The following is a 20,082-nucleotide window of genomic DNA, read 5'->3' as shown; positions in this document are numbered from 1 at the left end:
AGTGTCAAAAGGAAATAGTGGCAGTGCGCTTAGATACGCTGTGCTACAAACAAACAGCAAATGTTAAATGTACAGCACTTCTTTCCGCCACCCTGTCGCATCATATGCTGGAGCTCTGTCTGAGTGCTTTCTAACTTGCTCTTTCTGTTTCTTCATGCTTCCCTGGATTCAGAGAGAGGTAAATGATTTTCGTTTTTCTGTTATCCTCTGTGTTTATCCTTCCAGCATGCACTAAATAATGCTTGTATCAGTTTACTTGTTATCAGTGAACAGAAGCTAAAGTTCAGTGAGTAAATTCATCTCTCTGTCACCTTTTCACCTTGCTATTAACAGTATTTGTCAAGTTGATATTGCCTGTTGGTTTGTTTGGGTTTTTTTCCCCAGGTCCCACACCCTCAAGTACTAGAACAGTTTAAAATCATGCGATGCAGTGATTTGATATTTGTTCTGATGTTTTGAGTTTAAAATTAAGATGTTGTTCTCTGTAATCTGTAATGCAGGAAAGTAGTATTAAAATCCTATCTTTTATTTAAAAAAAAAAAAATAAACCCCACAAAGCATAGAGCAGGGAATTTAAGAGCCAAGTTTAGCAAGAGTTGGAAACAATATTTGTTTCCTGGTTTTGGTATTTGTTTTGGGTCCAGCTGGGTTGGTTGCTTGTCTTTCAAGTTCGATGAAAAGTTGTCCCCAGTATGTTTGATTTGTTTCAACATACAAAGAGATCATTTGGGATTCTCTACAATGCTTCCTGTTTCATGGGAGCACAGACAGTAAGGCATTGTAGTCAGGTGCTTTGCAGCACAAGGGCTGCAGCCACTCCACAGGCTCTTACTGATAGAATTGCATCCCTCAAATGAGATTTAGGGTTTGTTTGCTCTTCTAAATTGTAAGGACTTGATACTGGGACTGGATGGAAGGAATGTGGTTTGGAGATGCGGACCGTTCCTCATGTTTGCTTTGTGGTATATAATGAGAACGGTTTCCAGGCTTGGCTGGTTTTTAATCAATTCTTTAGACAGCGTTGGCCTAGGGAAATGTTTGAACTTTCTTGAGTATGGCTTTGCAATCTAATGTAGATATCATGCGTGTGGGAAGCGATGATCCTCCTAGACTAACACCGGCAAAAGTGTGCTGCAAGCAGATTCGTGGATAGTGTCTGTGCGGGATTGCTGTGTTCTCTGTGGGAATAATAAGGAACAAAGGAGAACTAGTAAGCATTGCTTATAAAACAAATCACACTGAAGAGATGAACTATTGTAATCTGCCATCTTCTTCAGTTCAGTCTGTTGAAGTGCTTTAAGCATCTCAACTTGATGTATTTCTTTATTAAATCTTTAAATATTCCTTATAAACAAAGGCCCACATCTTCCAGTAGGACCTGGAAGATAGAAGCATTGTCAAAAATATCTAAATACTAATCTGTCAAAATCAAATTTATAGGATCTGCTGTAAAGAGGCTGTTCAGTGTTTCACAGGCATAATAACACATTCATTTACTTAAAGGAAATTCAGCATTCATCACAAATGCTAGACTGGTGTCGTGATTTGGCCGCCCTGAGGAGTTAAACCACCACTTTGCGATGCTACAAAGGAGAAGCAGCAACGACAACGACAACTTACCTCATTTGTGTGCCTTTTCCTTGAAAACTGCTGCACAGGCTAGGAAGGCAGGCCCCTTCATGAGCATTTCATAAATGTTGTGAAGCAATTAAGCAAAAAAATCCAAACTAACACCTCACTGTGAAAAATTTGTGGCAATAAAGTCAGTGGTCGGTGATTTTCATAGGATCTGTCCCTAAAGTTCTCTCTTCCTTTAAGTCCATTTATAAAACAAGCTGAGGTCTAAGCTGCTGCTTGACTTTTCAACTTGTCATGTCTGCCTAGCCATTGGTGAGCAGCAGTAAGCCCCGTCTGACCCCCCAGCACCAGCTGGACGTGCCGTGCTGTCAGCTGGGCCCCCCTCCTGCTGCTGGTGCCACACGAGCTCAGAGTCTGCAGGGCAGTCTTGGTGGTGATCACAGCACGTGTGACAGACCGTCCTCCTTGCCTGGACAGTAATACTTCAGCCATATGATTATGAGGTGAAGTTGGGAATGAGGACCAGCATGGAACGCAAATCTTAGCTGTGCAGTCTGTATTGTTGTCACTATGTTAACACAGCTCATGGATCTGGAGAGCTTAGATACTGAGTCACGCTCTGGCGTGATGCCTTCTGTATAAATCTGTGGCCTTTTGCGGGGGTAGAATGGTAGAAAGGGAAATGGTTTGTAATATCTCAGAGCCATCTTTCTGGCTAGTGAGGCAGCGGTGGCAAGGCTGATGGGAGTCCTGTCCCTTCCCCTGCAAGAAAAGGTGGTGGGCAGTGTTGAGATGTGGGAAGCCCAGCTTCTGCGGCTTCATGAGGATCAGTCCACAAGAAGGAAATTGGAGTGAAAGTCGTGCAAATGCTGTCAGGCTTGGAAGCTCTGGACTCGGAAGGACTGAGCTGGGTATCAGGCGTATCAGCTCTTGTGAGGGTTTTAACAAATTTTGGAAGCATGCAGAACTGTGGCAATGATAAGACATCAAAGGAAAACTGGCAGGCTGTGTGTTACAGATTAAAGCCTCCGAGTATCGCGCAAAGTAGCCATAGCTCCTCCTTGAGAGTTAGCAAGTGACGTTATCAAGGAATGAAGCAAACAGCTTTTCAGCAGGGGATAATTTGCCCTACAAACTTTATGCATGAATTAGAAAAACAAGCTATGCTATGTCAATGCCAGACCATTTGAGGAGAAGATAATAAATGCAGAACTGGTGTTTTGCTGCAAGGAAACCCATTTTCAAGTTATGTGAGAACTGAAATAAGAAAAGTCTCCCAAAAGCCTCCGCTTGAGAGGGCATCTTAACTATTTGGATCAAAAATTAATGACCAGGGTAATGTAGTGGTGGCCAAGTCTGTCATTCTGGGTTGTAGCTGGTGAGCAGCCGAAGAGGCGCAGGAGCTCTGTGGGGTGGAGCACTTCGAGTAAAGAGAAATTGCAAGGCTTTCATATGTTTTAGGATTGCCAGGAACTGTTGGAAACATAGGGGAAAATTCATTCCCTCCCACGTGTCTTCCAACTCTAATCACTGAGGAGAGACGAGTACATGTGGTTAAATGCACCGTGACTATCTGGGAGAAATGAGAAGACTCGTGGGAGTAGTTATTTTTCTTCCTCCTCCTGAAGAATTTGATTCCAAGGTGGTTGGTGTAGTCGCCTGGAGAAGGGGCTGTGGGTTTCCTTTGGAGGGTGTGGAAGGGAAGCGGTGGTTTTTCATTCAGTGTCTGTCTGGTATCTGGTAGGTGAAATGGAAGTTGAAATGTCCTCAGTAAATCTCCTACAAACAGATTTTGCAGCTTGTGTGAAAGCTGCTTGTTTCATCTAGTTCTGGTTTCTTATCTTCAGGTTTTTCTCTCGAACTTCACAAACTCCTTGACATGACCCTAATAAAAAGACAAGTGAACTGAAGAGAGTCCCAGGCTTCATTTCAGCTATAAATTATTCCCCTGTCTCCTGTGTGAAAGAGCAGTCTCGATAAAAAATTTAAAATGTTAATCCAGAAGATCTGTAATTTCTGTCATACACATTACTGCGGGGTTTCTTGCACCTCATCTCTGCCGTTTGTGATAGTAGAATATTTGTATGATGGAAAAACCCCATCAGAGCGTGGTCTTTTTAGCATTATATTTATCCCCTTTTCTTCTCATGTGTCTCCTCTCACTTTCCTTGCTTTTCTCCTTCTCTGTTTATTTACTCTGCTCCCATGGACGTTCATGTCTGGGCGGTGAATGGCAGCCTCCTGCCAGGTGCCTTCTGACCCCGCTCTGCCATGGCGGTGGCTGCTCTCCTCTTTTTTTCTTCCTGCTTTCACAAATCTCTGGTCAGCCGTTTGCAGGAAAGCAAAGTGAAGCCTGAAGGTTATAGACTCAGGAGACGGTTTCCTCGCAGCCTGGCCGTGTGTGCGCTGTGACCTGGCAGTCGCAGGAGTCTGTGCGGTCACACCGCTACATAAAAATCAACAGTCATCTTCCGTAGGCTATTCTGGATGAATTTCAATCCATTTTAAGCCAAGCCCAGAGGATATCATTTTCTGGTTCAAGGATTCCTGTTACAATTTGTAATACATAAATCTATAAAGCAATTTACATTTTCCTGCATGTGTACCATTTTAATATAGTTGTTTTAAATAGCAGCAATTTAATTTTGATTGATAAGAGTAAAAAATTTTATTTCAGACTTTAAGGCTAGGGTGTTGGGGTTTTTTAACCAAAGAAAAAAAGGGTTAATGCAGTTCTACACTCCTTTGAAGAGGTAAGTTAATAGTGAGAATGTAATGGAGGATGTGCTGCTCTTTCAGGCTGTACTTAATTGGGATGTCTCCTAGGACTTTAGCCTAATAGTGGCAAATGACTGTGACTGCTACTCAAACAGGACAGCATTAGCATAAATTGCATTTAATGTGATTATATTCATCCAGGATTGAGCAGCTAAGTGATGCTTAGCCAGGTGTTAAATAGGTATGGCTATCTAAGTTTTAGTCAATTACTGTACACATTTGCCAATTAAAGAGGGTAAAAGAGCAAATAAAAATGAAATGCCTTTCTACTTAGCACCTCATATTGTCTTTGCAATTCTCTAAATTGCTTTTTAAAATGTTTCTCTGCAGTCTTCTACTCTTTCAAAATTAAGAAATTTCTATTGAATTTTTAACTGTTCAGTGCACTTGTGCAGCAAAATAATATTCTTATCGATTTTTCTGATTTTCTAGCTTTTTCCAGAGTACTGATTTACATTCAGTTCCTATAACCAGAAAGACACTAGTAGATCATGTAGTACATGCACAATTTTTTTTTTTTTTTTTTTTTTTTCAAAAAAAAAAATTTACTGTGCAGTACCCCTTCTCTATAATCCGGTATCAACAGAAGTGGTGCACTTGCGTTGTAAAGTTTAAAGAATATACAGCTTTTTTCTGCAATGAAATACATTACTCTCCTTCTAAACATGTTGCTGCTCTCCCCACTGACGTGTAAGAGAATTTTACCAGGTGTGGTTCAAATCCCATAAATTTCTTGTGCACACACATGCTATTGAGACAGAGAAGACTCCAGCTGGATGAGATGGGATCTATTAACCCTGTGCTAGCTCTGTGTCCCAGACATTGGCTTCGTAAAGGCTTTTGACTTTCTTTTTTCCCTTGTTTTCCCAGCAAGGTGTAAAGACAGGAGAATGGTAAGAGGAGGCATTTGCCCTTTTCCATAAATTTCTATTGCAAACATGTTACTCGGCACTTCTCCATTATCAAAGGGGCTGGCTGCACATAAATCTCACTTAAATGTTAATCAGCTTCAAGTGAGCTGCAGTCGAATGAAGGTTTACAGATGAAGTGACCCAGAAGGGATCCAAAGAGAAAGAAGTATCAGGTTGCAGTCTTCGGGCTTATTTGGTATTCAGGGCTTTGGACAAACAAGACGATGTTGCCTTCTCGTCCTGTGTAGGGAAACACAAAACTTTTCCCAAGTTTTATTCTGTTATTGAAGCTGCTGGGAGCAGATCTCCAAAGCCATACCCTTGTTCTCAAAGAGGGAACATGGAGCTTGGTTTTGTTTTCCTAATGCCAAGAAATGCCTGAAGCAAGGCTGCAAGGCTCCCGCTGGCACTGGAGGAACCAGCTGCTGCCAGCCTGTGCCACCATCATCAAGTCCCAGCTACTGGGCTGCTATGTAGGACCACTCATGCGAGAGCATGGACGTCTAGGTGACTTCATGAATTAATGAAATCGGTAGTATTGTTCGCACTCTGTCAGAAGGGAGAAGGATGGTTCACTTGCTAATTTTGATTGATGATTTGAAAACAGATGGTGCTGGCAGAGTTGCACATGATGGAGTACCACAGGTTTTGAAGAACTCAGATTTCTTCCTCTGTCTCAGCAGGTTTACAGATGCGGGCCCTCATGATCTAAAGGTTGATACATATTTACAATCCGTGCATGTAATTAGCTGATTTACTTTGTTCAAGCTGCTCAGGCACTTAAAGTGAAGCGCTGATGTGTTGTCTGAAACACCACCATGAGGGTTTTATTAGCTCTCAGTACTCAAAACTGATGTACTAGCTGGTGCTTCATTTTCTTGTGCAATTGTGCTACACCACCTTGTTTATGAATGCTTACCGTTATGCACAGAAGTACCTACAGAAGCTGCAGGACCAAGTGCTGGAGAGGCTCAGTGGAAGCATTACATGCGCTGCCACAGTATTGAGGCAGTGTTTGCTGAGCTGAGGAGAGGGCTAGGTGACTTCCCAGCACCCACCAACGCACTGGTGGGCGGGAAGTGGAGTTTCTGGCACTTCAGGTTGACTCAACAGGAGTGGAATTTCACAGGACAAAAACCAGACGTTTCCCACAGCCTCAGGGGCTTTCCAGGCCACACACCAGAGACTTGCTGCAAACAGCAGAGGTGTCAATATTTGTTCAAGAAGTTGTCCTGCGGCTGTCTATGGAGACGAGCGTTAGGTGGCCCATACGTAGGGATTGCCACCAGCTCTGTCAGAAAAGCAACACATTGCATTTTGACTAAAACTGAGATCTTCATGGGCAGTACGTGCCCTTCGGCAAGTGCAGAGCAGGTCTGTCTCATCAGGACTGTTGTCATCCTCCTCTCACAGGGTCAACAGGGTTGCAGGCACTTGTATGGCAGGACTAAAGTAGCAGGTGAGCCTCCTTGTCACCTGGAGTGCCCCACTACGGATACCACATCCATAACTCTCATTGAATTCCTTCTCCCTGCCCTCACCACAGGACTTATCATTCAGGGAGCTTACTGCACCGGGCTGTGCATGGTGGCTTGTTCATTTGGCTGTAATTAGCCTTCCAGGAACAGAGAAATATTCTCACTGAAAAGTGCATGAGTTCATTAAATGTCAGCGCTGCCCTCCACTGTGGTCTCCTTTGATCAGAAAAGTAAATCTACGCTTGTGAGAGAAATGAAGCTCAGCAGGCTGCCCCCAGTCCGCCTCTCTGCCTTTGAGATGCTGCTGAAAATACACTTATCTTTGTCCCGTTCCCACTTATGAGACATAATTAGGGTTGTTTCTTTATACCGAAATCTTTGATCCTGACTGATTTTGGTCTTTAGTTTAACACAGTTTTAATTGTTTGGCTCATTTGTATCTCTGCAGTCCTTTGAGTCCTACCTCCACTGGGAGATAATGTGCTGACCAAACACATTTAATATTATCTTACAGATTCCCTTGAGGCTGAAAACCCTTGCAGTTGAGTTTGGGTCTCAGATAAACTCTGCAAGGTGAGATTTAATGTGGCCTCAGGGATTGTTCTGTAACATGCATCAGGGACTTGGCAGCACAGTGAAGATGCCTTGCCTGCCGTGGTCTCCTACAGCAAAGCATGATAATTTACTGGAGCAGTCGTGATGTGCCAGGGCATTGCCAGAGCTGCTAATCAAAGGTCAGGCCACAGCTTCTTGGTCTGTTAAAAACTTGGGTTTTGCTGGCAACGTGTGATGTCCTCCAGGCCCAGATGGCTTGCTTTGGTGGCTTTGTCCCATCTTGGATTTTTATTAACGATAAAAGAAGGTTCAAATGGAGAGCTGTATGGCTAACCGAAGGGGCAAGTTATCTTCTGTGTTTGTGTAACTCCGAAGGTGATGGCCTTATCTAATCCCCGTATTGTACAGTGCACCTGGGGCTGTGCAGGTTTCTTTTTGTTCAGATGGGCTTCTGTGCAGCTCAAGCAACTCAGTAAAGCAACACAGGGTGCTCTTCCTAGGATCATCTTGTAAAGGAGTACATACATCACTTGTTTATAAGTCCTCGGAGTAGTATCGATTCGAGGTGAACGCTTGTAAATGGTAATAAATAGCCACGTGATGGTCACAGATGGCTTTTCGGTGTTACTTTCAGTTAATGCGAACACAGGTTTCAGCTGTTACGTCTGCACTCCAAAGGAATAGACCCTGATCCAATAGCGAGGTGTGCGCAGCAGTCTGCTTGTGTCTTTGCTACCCTGCAGTGATGGTCACTGCCAGCCAGTTTTTCTTGCACGTTAAGGGAAGGAAAATCTTTTTGAATGTATGGTAGCAAATCTGTGTCTGTTAAGCGAACAGTGTTTTCATGTTGCAGTTACAGGATTTGTAAGGGAAAGTATTTGCATTCACAAAACATGAAGTCTGAAACTCAGGCCGTTTAAAAGATGGCAGCTAAAGCCAAACATCTAGAAAACTAAAATCCCAAATGCTTAGGACATCTGGAAATTCCTCATAGCTGTCGAACCAGGCAAGGTCTCTTCAGAGCTCAGGATATTGTATGTGGGACTTTTGTGAGCCTGAGCATTTCCAAATAACTGCTCTGCAGATCTGTCAGGAACATCAGTAATGTTGAAAGCTTACTTCAAAAAGCAAAAATCTCAAAGGTTTTTTATGTGGCACTTGATTTCATTTTTTTCCCCATAGCTGCTAATTTTTTGTAGGCCATAGGTGAGCATACTCCCTTCATTTTGTCTTATTAACAAAGTCCAGTTAGGAGTCTTCAATTTGCTTTTGAAACATTAAGCTAGGAGGAAACTATTCTAAAGCAAGGCTTGGCACATGTACAGATGAGCCAAAAAGCATCAGCTTTTTTCCAGTAGCATGATTCCAGCTGGAACTCAGCACCTCTGTGAACTTGCAGTACTGAAAAAGGGAACAACATGCCAAAAGGCTCTTGTAGGGTGTGGCCGAGGTGCTCAGAGGTCAGGCTGGAGCTAAAAAACCTCAGGGCATCTTCTGTAATAGACAGCACCTTCCTTGATCAATGCTTTGTGTTGATTTTCTTTGGATTTTTTTGTTGTTTGGTTTTTTTTTTTTCCTCCTGCAAGTCACAAGCAATTGGGTGAAACTGTCCCTCCCCAGGGTGCATGTGTCGCACATGTTGGCTGGGCACTGCTGCAGCCCACAACAGCCGATGCAGCCCGTGGCTTCATTCCCTGCTCAGGAAGGGTTCAGGTGGCAACAGGCTCCATGTGCTGCCCTGCTGCCTCCTGTCTGCTGTGCCCCAATACTTGCCATTGCGTGCTGGGATGCAGTGAGATGGAGAAGTCACTCCAGTTTCACTGTGTTTCTGCACTGTTCAGTCACGTGGACTCGTTTCCAAATCTCAACTCCTGGTAGTTTTATGGGGTTTTTAGAGTATTATTCCTCAGGCTTCAGGTTGCAAACTGGTTAAAGAGAGGAACAACCCGTGCCGGTCACTGAGCAGCCCAGGCTGTGGGCAACTCCCCTTTCATTGCAAAGGCTCATTAATGACGAAATCTAGTGCCGCTAAATTAAATACAGGTAAGGTACTTAACTGCACTGCAACACTCATATCTCGTACAGAGATATAAGTCCAGCTATCCATCTGCCACAGTCTCTGGTTCTCCCTGGATAACTTCAGTTCAAAATTCTGCAATTCACTGGGTATGTACAATGAACAAAGAAATGGCAATCCACGCTACATTAAACCCTGCTCGGGGTATTTACAGACTTCAGTATAAACTGAAGTATTCCTGTATATAAAATCCGTGATTTAGGAGGGGAGAGACAACTTTTCTTTTGTCTACCTGGAATATCCCTCCTATCTCTTCACCAATTAGGATCTTGCTGGTAATTATTTACGTGTAAAGAGGAAAGGCACTGAAAAGAGACTTTGGGCATAAGAGACTGTTGGGAGCTCCACTTTCCCCTGTCTGGTCTAATTCTAGTTAGCTACTCAGCATAGCTCTGCTAGGGACACAAAATCCCAAAGAAATCTGGAGATAGTGGGAGGGTCACAGAGTAGGAGTGGGCTGTAGTTGCTCAGAGGATATGAGGCAAAGGTGCAAGACCAAGGAGCACAGTCTGGTATAGCAAGAAGATAACTGAGTCAGGAAGACAACTGACTTTGCCTGTTTGCCATCTCTGCACACCTACAGAACCAGCTTCAGTTTCCAAGCATGAGTGGGTTAATGGATGTCTTTATCCCAAGAGAGTCATGAAGGCAAATTAACTCTACTCAACCATGGTGATGGGCTTTTGGAGCAGAGACAGTCCTTAACTTGATATCCCCAAAACTGGGATGTATCCAAACCCTGATGCTTTCTTTACACCATGTTCCCACTTAGACTTTTTCGGAAGAGCTCTAAGTCTTAAGCAGCCTGGGAACAAATAAACATAATCCTGGCACTTCCACCATCCATGCTAGAAGGCTGTACTATGCCGTGGTGACTAGCCTGTATGGTGCAAAAAATCTTTTGTAGGGCAGCTTTATTTAACTTGAAAAAATAAGGCCAGGAATTTAGGCCAATTAGTGTGAGCAGAGCTCAGCATGTTCACATCTCCCTTATGTAACCAGATCTCTAATTACTATCTGCACATTTTAAACACTTTATATAGTCCTTTGAAATATGATTTTCCTCTAAATAGAATATTGTGTGCTGTTTCTCAGACTTTTTTAGCATTTAAGAGCTGTTTGTGTTTTCTGTCTTAATCTGTAATTCTCTCACCACCTTGTCTTCAATATTTGAGTAAATTTTTCTCTGTGTTTACAATTGCAGTTGGAATTACAGGTTGTAAGTTCAATAAGCTGCCAGTGTTAGGAAACTGTTATGAGCTCTTTAATTATATAGATGAAGCACCAAACCTTACATACGTATTTCATGGGTATGCAGTTTATTGCATTTGTAGATCTGCTTTGTCTAAGGCATGAGTTTTATTCTCTGACAGCTCAGACAGACACTTCCTCAGTTGAAGTAGGACTTGTTGTTTTGGAGATGCTACTGTTTCTAATGCCTTAATTCATTTTGCTTGTTTCTAATGTGTCCATTCGTTTTGTTTGCACAGGGACTTTGCTTATGTGGCAAGAGACAAAGACACAAGAATTCTGAAATGTCATGTGTTTCGATGTGACACACCTGCAAAAGCCATCGCCACAAGTTTGCACGAAATCTGCTCAAAGGCAAGTGGATTTAAAGTCAGCTGTGTTTGTCTGTGGAGAAGTCCCTGAGCCTAATACATGCAATCAGCGACTGTACGCAGCATCAGTTCAATTTATATTGCTGGCAATGAGAAACAGTGTAGAGAATTTGCAAAGGAAAGGACACAAATGGATGGGAGTAATGGGAGGGTGAGCATTTAGATTTGAGAAGGATGATGTGCTTTTGATTTGACAAGTGTGTACAGAGACTGAAGGTTTTCTTTAATAAAGAAGCTGCGGGTTCAAAATGGAAAAAGAACGTGCGGTTTCAATTAATGATAAATGGTGATGTTAAACTTTGTAAATAAATCCGACCTTGTTTGAATGGTATTCTTCAAGCAGGACAGACAGGAAAATACACATTACACTGCCCATTTAAAAATCAGGGAGAAGGAGGCAGTTGAGCTACTCTAATTAGAAATTACAAAGGATCTTCATTCCTGCTTATGCTAGTATTGTCTGTAATACTGGAGAGGACTGTCCTTTTCAGTTGTCGTACCTTATGCATTTGCCATCATTCCCTGGTTATTAATTTTGGGTTTCTTGCATGATCAGTTCATGAGTGTCCCCTGTACAGTCATTTCATGCAGCAGAGCAGTAGAAGGCAGCAGCACATCCTTTACAGCAGGCAAATCTGATGGAAATGCTTTCTAGAAAGGCAGTTAAACCAATATACTTGAACTATTATTTTATTCTTTTACTGAGCTGTGATGGACTTGCGGCTGCATCCCCCTTTTTAAAAATACTATGCTGCTTATTTTGGTTTTCCTTAAAACATGTCAGTCTGCACCACAGGAAAAGTGGGCTGTGGGGATGAATGACCTTATCGGTTATCATGGAATATAGAACGGTATCCCTCTGTAACTTGTCCCTCCTCTTGAGTCACAGCTCTTCTAGAAAAGCTAGTTAGGAAACCTTCAGGTTTTAAAATTCTGCTGATTTACTTGTATACCTGTCATTCGCTTGCTACATTTTGTCTTCACGTTAGTGAATGAAAGTCAGTGATGTCCAGTTCCCCTCTGTAGCCGGTTGTGTAGCCTACAAATTTTTCATTTTTGCAATGCTGCAGACGTGGCTACTGAACTTGTGATGTTTCATGCAAACAACCTGAGAGCATTTACACAGCATGCATTACTGCAGCCCTCTGGGCAGCAGAGTTTTGCCTGCGGCAGTGGCAGAAGGTAGCCCAGCAACTGTGCAAAGCCTGGCAGCTCTGCCTGGGCTTGGGAGCCGGAGGAAGTGCAGGTGGCAGGGCTCAGGGAGCTGCTCAGGTTGGCCGGGGAGCTGCAGGCTGTGCTTGGTGAAGTTTGACACCGGGAACTGCAGCAGTGGCTGCCTGGAGAAGCCTAGACCTGGTGTGTTCCTCAGCTTTCTTCTCCAGCTCTCAGTTCTCACAGATATTTCCAGCAAGTCTAGCAGGGAAAAATACACTACTCAGGCCCTACCACAGCTGCTTTTATCCAGTAAGGTCAACATCAAGTAAATGCCATGGTAGCTATACACAGGGCTATCAGAAAGGCAGTAGAGCTGTCACATATGACATGAAACACCTGGCATGAATTTTGGATAAGAGTGTGACTAAGCATTTAACCATAGCTAATAGTAACACAATGAAACAGAATAGCGTTGTTAAGTAGAGCATGTTCCTTCATAATTCAGCAACAGATGTAATCCTGATTCAGAGAAGCACTTGGCATGTGCCAACTGACACACTGGACCTCTTTACTGAGTCAGGGCTTCTTCCTAAGCTAGTGCGTATCGTTTTTCATCTGCAGGAGGGAATATTATCCTGTGTCCCTGTAACAGAAAATTCTTTCAAAATATATAACCTAAAAAAAGGGATAAATTTTCTATAAGCATTGTCAGACCAAGCGTGTCATCTTCTGGAACACCAGTTATCTTTATAGCTTAATTATGGTTAACAGTCATAGCATAAAAAAACAGACAGCAATGCTTCATATATGAGCTTTGGAAAACCTGTTAGGTTCCCTGGGTACCTTCTCAATCATATATTTGTAGGAAATAATCATCCAAAGTGGTTATTCTGAAGTGTTGGTTTTTTTTTTTCTCTTTTGCTAATATTATACATTTTTAGGGAAGAACAGGTTGTATTTTGCATGAGCTTTTTAATTCCAGAGGAAATATAAAAATGGAGGAAAAAATTACACACAGCAGGAGATAGATCAGAGAGGAACATGAATAATGAACACTCTTCTCTGTGTGTTAAATATTTATATTTCTTGCTATATTACTCCTCACTGCAATTTTGCTGTTGATAAAAATGGCTATAGTTTGGGGTTTTTTTTTGTCCTCCGTCTGTCTTTTTTCCTAGGCTTGGACACCACTCGAGTTCTTTATGTAGTTAAGGAATGGTGAATAAACTGGAGGAAAATTAAGTTGTTACTTAAAAAGAATAACCTGTTTAGTCATGTAGCTTCTGACTTATTTCAGAAACTAGGGTTGTAATAGAAGTAAATTTATACTTGTAGTTGCTGCTGTACTATGTTATTTTTAAAAAAATGCTGCATTATCACTGTCTTCTTCAGATTATGGCCGAACGGAAGAATGCTAAAGCTATGGCTTGCAGCTCATTGCAAGAGAGGACAAATGTCACCCTTGATGTTCCTCTGCAAGGTACTGCGTGTTAGAGCTGGTGTCCTCGGGATGGTCCTATTAGATATCTTTCATTTCTGATGCTGCTTTTGACCAAAATGGAGCATGTTGGGGAGAGAGGTCAGGAGTATAATCCCATCGTTTAAGCACTGTATCTGACTGTAACTTGCTACTGTATTACACTGAACATTTTTATTGGTTGTGTTGACAGTCACTCAGTTATGTCAACTTGTGCATTTCCTCTTTTATTTTGAAATACAGATTTTGCAAATGTAGTCTTACTTATTGGTGGCTACTCGCACTCATTGTCTTGTTCGCATCAAAATACCTCATGACTTGAGACTGCACACATTGGCCAAATCTTCCTTAAAACCAGAATATACTCCAGTTAATACCTTGGATTCAGGGGAGCTGTAGGAGGAGGACTCCTAGGTTTCAGCATCAATATTAGCAACTTCCAAGTCAAGAGGTGCAAGTGGATTGTCATCCAGCTTAAGGGTCTTTTGCACACTCTACTGCATGGTAAAAAGAAAGTTGCCTTTGCATGTCTTTATTAGTCATAGCTCAATAGTTGCTATTTTGAAAGTATTCCAGGAGAAAAAACATACTCTGTGTTAGCTTTACAGGAAATTACATGCTTCTAGACCCACCAGTTTATACTGAATATCTTAGTCCTAATCCATACATCAACTTGGGTAATTGTCTGCTTGGACAGTAGTATTGATTACTCGTAGACTGTTTAACATATTAACAGGGATGATATTAAAAACAGATTCAAGATTTTACATAGTTATGCAGTGAAACTTAGGTCTGCATGTCTCAGACACGTTCATATAGATTTTCTGGATTTTAATATAACAGCGATATAACATGACCTTATTCTTAGTTTAGATCAAGAATTAGGTGATGCAGTTATTCCCAATTCCTTTAGAAATTATCAAGCATTGTTCTTAGAAGAAGTGAAACTTTGTTTTAATCAATACAATACCTTCGGAGTACAATTACTGGGTAAACTGTTTTATGTTATTGATGAAATAAAAGTGGTTTTCCCTGCTGTAAATGCCGATAAACAGAAATTGATTTTTGTTCCCATGCAGTAGATTTCCCAACACCAAAGACAGAACTGGTACAGAAGTTCCACGTCCAGTACCTGGGCATGCTGCCTGTGGCTAAACCTGTGGGTATGTAACACTTACTCTTAAGTGACTTCCAAAGTACCTTGCGTAAACTCTGAGGGCTGGACTCTGCTAGCCAGGTGTAGATGCACCGTTTGCAAAGGGTCAGGCATGAAGATGTCTGGTATTCCGGGCCTCCTTTGAACATGTGTTTCGCAACCAGAGTATTTTGGGAGCTGCCCAGAAGGCAGAGTTTCTTTCTACTGATTTCTCTGAATGTGAGCTCTGCTACTAAATGAGAAGGGCCCTAGACAACTGAGATGATGCAGCAGCTAAACAAGATGCGATCCTGGTTTTTTTTCCTAAGCCAGGGGCACCTGTTTTGTTTCTACAGTTGAGGAAAACCAACTTCACAACCTATTATCTGAAAATAAATATTTCGTTATTGTTTACTTATATATTTAGTTTTCATTATTACATTTTCTTTTGTTTTAGGAATGGATACTCTGAATAGTGCCATTGAGAGTCTAATGGCTTCCTCTAGCAAAGAAGACTGGATGCCAGTTACCATGAATGTTGCTGATGCTACTGTCACAGTCATCAATGAAAGAGTAAGGCAGACTGTCGTGTTTAGAACATGTTTAACATAACAGGAGTGTTGAAAACCCGGAACACACAAACACTAGTAGAAAGGGTTCATTTGTACTAGAATTCATTTGCTTATCTAGCATTCTGTTTCTTTCCAGGGCTGTCAATCTGCAGAGGCTCTTACTGCTTGTATCAGCTTCAGCTTTATTTACCATTTCAAGCATGTTCTTAAATAATTTTAAGTATTCATTAGATACTGAAAACAAATTCAGTGTTATCCTTTCTAGGAATTTGGAGCCTAAAATGTTGTAGGCTAAGCCCTAAGTAGCAATCCTAAATTCCAAACTGCATTTACTTTATTCTTGGTATGGAATCCAAGAGTAATACTAAAAATCTGTGTTTCACATCATTGTCCTTTTGTAGAGCATTTTCCATAGAGATTAAAACTATGAAACTTTCAAAGAACATCTTTTATATAAGTCTGTCGATGTGGTCTTAAACCCACATCTCCAACATACCAGTGATAGGGCAGTATCATTTGGAGTCATAATAGCCATACATTTCCTCACAAAACAAGCAGTACTTGACATGTACGGTGCGTGCTCCGTGATAACACTCAAGGCCTTGGTCTTCTGTTGACAGCCTAGAAGGGGAGATCCAACCCAGGCCTGAGCACACTGGGTACAAGCAGATGGATAAAAAGGAATTCCACAATACTGCATCAGTCTGTCCCCCTTTTAATCAACTCTAACTTGAAAGTAAAGTTCCACAGAATATCCAATAGTAATGACCAATCATTTGATTCATAATCAGAATGAAGAGGAAGTCATGGTGGAGTGTCGTGTGCGGTTCCTGTCCTTCATGGGAGTAGGCAAGGACGTTCACACATTCGCCTTCATTATGGATACAGGAAACCAGCGTTTTGAGTGCCACGTTTTCTGGTGTGAGCCAAACGCAGGCAACGTATCAGAAGCTGTCCAGGCTGCTTGTATGGTAAGTGACCTTCTTCAAAGGCACCTAAGAGCACTCAGATTTTTTCACTGCCTCCATAAATAATTGTCTTTCCAAATTTGCAATGATATTAATTTCAAGACAGAAAAAGAAAGAACAAATAAAAATAGGAATTGGGATTCTGAAACATTTAATCAAATAAACCCCAAACATTTGTAAGTTTGAAATGTCAATTTAGTGAGCAACACCCCTTCTATCATCTTCCCTCCTAACCTCTGCAACATCTGTGTAAGTTAGAAATCTTTTCTTTCGCTACACAAGTTATCTACTGCTGGAAAAACATTTTGCTCGGAGTTATGTTACACAACCCAATGCCAATGTCGTGAAGATAATCCTTGTTCAAGAATAGCTGAACCCAGAAAACTTATTTTTCGGTTTTCAAAGGGCTGTTCATACGATTTAACATCCGTTGTGTGCTAACAAACAGTTTCTGCCCACGGATTGACAGCCCAATGTCCCATTAACTTCAGTTGGGCTGTTTGTCATGGCCAAAATGGAGGTTTGACTATATTTCATGAGAAAGTATTAGAAGTGTATTTAAAGTGCTCTGTGAAAGTATTGGATACAGTGAGGATTGCAGAATGCTTTTGCTTTGTTGCAGCTACGGTATCAGAAGTGCTTAGTAGCCAGACCTCCGTCGCAGAAGGTTCGACCGCCCCCGCCTCCGGCAGACTCGGTGACTAGGAGAGTTACAACTAACGTTAAAAGAGGAGTGTTGTCCCTCATTGACACTTTGAAACAGAAACGCCCGGTCACTGAGATGCCATAGCTGCGTAAAGAGGGAAGATTCTCCTAACACTTAGCTGAAGATAACAGTAGCTACACTAAGGAAAAAGAACTGATGATGTCTGGCCTTCCACTTCCAGTTGCTGACGCTTCGTCTTCAGAGAATTTACCCTCATCAAAACAATGTTAGACAAGCATGTTCTCTCGTTCTTGCCACCATCGTGTGATATGAAAAGAAGCATGAATAATTTTTTTGCTGTCAGTGAGTTACATCATGAGCGATGGAAGGTCTGTTTGATTGTAAATACATGAACATTACCTAAACTCACACAAAAAGAGAATATGGCCACGTCCCTCCCAGAGAACTCATGCTCAAGTCCTTGGAGTGAATGATGCCCGAGTTGATAGTTTCACTGTCTCGAGCTGGATTTGTCACAATCCAATCTTAAACCCTACAGCACTTTGCTCTGTTTTCAACGCTGGAGTAGGTACCAAGTATTAGCTACCATTGAATTACTGTAGATTAAATACCAAGTTTTATTTTTACACAACTACACCTGTTAGTTTTAAATTGTTTGTCAGCATTGGTCTAGCAACCACTTTAACATCTCCCTGACGTGCTTTTGAATCACAGTGTCATTATTTCATCTCCTGGTTATACATTATGGTCTTAGAGCAAGAATTGTGTTTAAGACCAAACCAGTGCTGAAAAATCCAGAAGCATTTTCAGTAATTGAGTCACAGGGTGATCCACTGAAGCTCTTCAGCTTTAAACATACAAATGCAACTGTTGGCTGTTAAATTTATTCTCCTAAATCTGTCATTAATTCATCAAAAATACCTTTGTTTCATGCAGGGCTCAAACCAATCAGGAGTAAGAAAGAACTAGTCAGTACTTTTATTGTCTTACAACTCTTACAGAGACTAAAATATTCTATACCTTTTCCATACAAGTGTTTGACGAAATGTTCAATTCGGTGTCTGGCTGCACAGTTCCCCATTCCCCTCAGAGTTTGTTGCTGAATACTTAACATGCCACAAAAAGAACAATCATGTTTCTTGTTATTTACAAAATTCCATGAAATTTCTGTAATGCTCTTGTAACAAAATAAGGAGAGAGTTGTTTCCTAATGGGATAGTGCTTCAGGTGATACAACTTGATTTCAGTGCTTTTGCTCCAAAGGCTTCATCTAAATGCTTTGATTTACACACTTCTGCAGACCCTGACAAAGTCAGCTCAGTATTGCCCCTTAAAATTGTACCTCAGGCTAATTTTCAAATGCAGTTACGCATCTTGAGTCTCTCCCTTTGCCATCTTCTGTCTAGAGCTGCAGATTGGTACAAATTTTGGAAATGGAACATTAAAGATGCTTTTAACTAGCGTTAAAAAATGTTTTGCCTCTATTTATAGATATGTTCCAAACTGTAACTATCTCCCAAGCCTGTAAATTTGGTCATACTGTAATTTTAAAAGCACATTGGCAAGGTTGTTATTACAATAACTCTTTTTATTTTACTATGCAAGAGACTTATAAACAAACAATTTTCATTTTATTTCCTTTGTTTAAAGAAATTAATGGCAACACAGGGGCAGAGCAACTTAGGAACATAAGGGGAAAAGAATCATGATTCAAGAACTTTCTGCATTGAAAAATGCAGAAAAATCATTAAAATAAACTCAGCGTGATGTGTGAGCGAGTGTCAGGTGAAGGCTACTATGCAACTATTGTAATTAAATTTAGCTCCCCAGAAAACCCTCTGGAGAGCTGATCCTCCACTGATCTCAAATCTCGTGATGAGTGTGATTCTGCACCCCAGGCCCTGAAGCAATTGTTTCCCTTCCCAAGGCTTACATTGCTGCTCCCCCCTTTTTACCAGCTCCATTGCTCCCACAGCTGGAGAAGTCGCTTGTGCGGAGGAGGCAGGTAGAAGCGGTGGGGAGGGGATGCGAACAAGCCCACCCCTTTTAGCAGTACCAATGGTTTAAACTGACCACGAGGCCAGATCTCAAAGCCTGGAGAGGGCAGGTGACACACATGCTCGTTCAGTTTCCAGCCTTGATCCCAGTGACGTCTGCTAGGAGCAGTGTAAAACTCACTTCCTGTCATGACTGCTATCAAAATGCGGTGGCTAATGAGCCTTTACGATCCTTTAGGTAGGATTGTGAAGTTAAGGCATAAAAGTTTCCTTATTCGTCATCATGCTCATGATTCAAACTTTGACTTGATTTTATTTTAAATTACAGAAAATACTTTGACAGTGTCTCTTTAAAAGTTCCAGCTGGCAATGCCAGGATTTGGGATTTGCAACTGTTCTACAACAGTGAATTTTAAACAGGATGATTAAATTTTGTAGTTGCATCCGCACAGCAATGATTCTCCCTAAGAGAGATCCCAACTGTCTTTAAACTAAACCAGCACTTGGCAAGCAGCAGCGTAAAGGTTCTCCTCCCACAGGTGTTGTCGCGGCTGTGAACGTCTCGTTGGCCTTCACGAGCAAAGTGCGCAATTGCAGGAAGGGCTGAGGAGGAGACAGGCAGGTATTTGAGAAGCTGTAGGTCACTTGCTGATGTATGTTTTAAGAGTTTTGTGTCTGTTAACAAAATGTTGTTATTTTGCAAATGTTTAAGTAGTGTGCTTAATGGTCTGACTATGCGTGGCCTTTTTGCTTCAGCAGAGCTCCTTATTCTCCAAAGATGGAATACACACCCAGGTGTTGGCAGAATCAGAGCCTAATACTGCACAGCCAGTTCTCTCTTGTTAAACAATATATGAAGACGCTCTTTTTACCATGGCCAAAAAAGTATGTGTGGGGTATGTGTGTTTGAGCAACTGCCATTGTTTTAGTTGATGTTCTAGCAACCCTTCAGTTATCTATGCATTTTTTTTATAACACCTAGTGATTCTGTAGGCAGGCAGCCATGCTCACTATGCCTTGTATGTCTGATGCCATGTTTTAAATTAACCTGTTAAATACAGCTTAAAATATTTTTATTTTATTTATTCTATTTTTACTGAAATATCCTGCAT

The 20,082-nt window shown here is 41.6% G+C and overlaps 1 protein-coding gene across 6 annotated transcripts in view; it reads left to right on the top strand.

Annotated features, from left to right (window-relative positions):
* APBB2 (amyloid beta precursor protein binding family B member 2) overlaps positions 1-17,096 on the top strand; it is a 103,082-nt gene extending 85,986 nt beyond the window's left edge. For 5 of the 6 annotated variants that reach the window (XM_086611602.1, XM_086611601.1, XM_086611600.1 and 2 more), the window contains 6 exons: positions 10,868-10,982; positions 13,547-13,634; positions 14,711-14,794; positions 15,224-15,339; positions 16,130-16,309; positions 16,929-17,096. In XM_086611602.1, coding sequence (XP_086467728.1) covers positions 10,868-10,982; positions 13,547-13,634; positions 14,711-14,794; positions 15,224-15,339; positions 16,130-16,309; positions 16,929-17,096 — 751 coding nt within the window. The remainder of the gene's footprint in view (positions 1-10,867; positions 10,983-13,546; positions 13,635-14,710; positions 14,795-15,223; positions 15,340-16,129; positions 16,310-16,928) is intronic. The other variant, XM_086611604.1, reaches the window with a different exon arrangement.
* Positions 17,097-20,082: the final 2,986 nt, after the last annotated feature.

This window comes from Tauraco erythrolophus, chromosome 5 (genome assembly GCF_009769465.1).
Source record: "Tauraco erythrolophus isolate bTauEry1 chromosome 5, bTauEry1.pri, whole genome shotgun sequence".
Classification (NCBI taxonomy): Eukaryota; Metazoa; Chordata; class Aves; order Musophagiformes; family Musophagidae; genus Tauraco; species Tauraco erythrolophus.
This window is presented reverse-complemented; position numbering and strand designations above follow the sequence as displayed.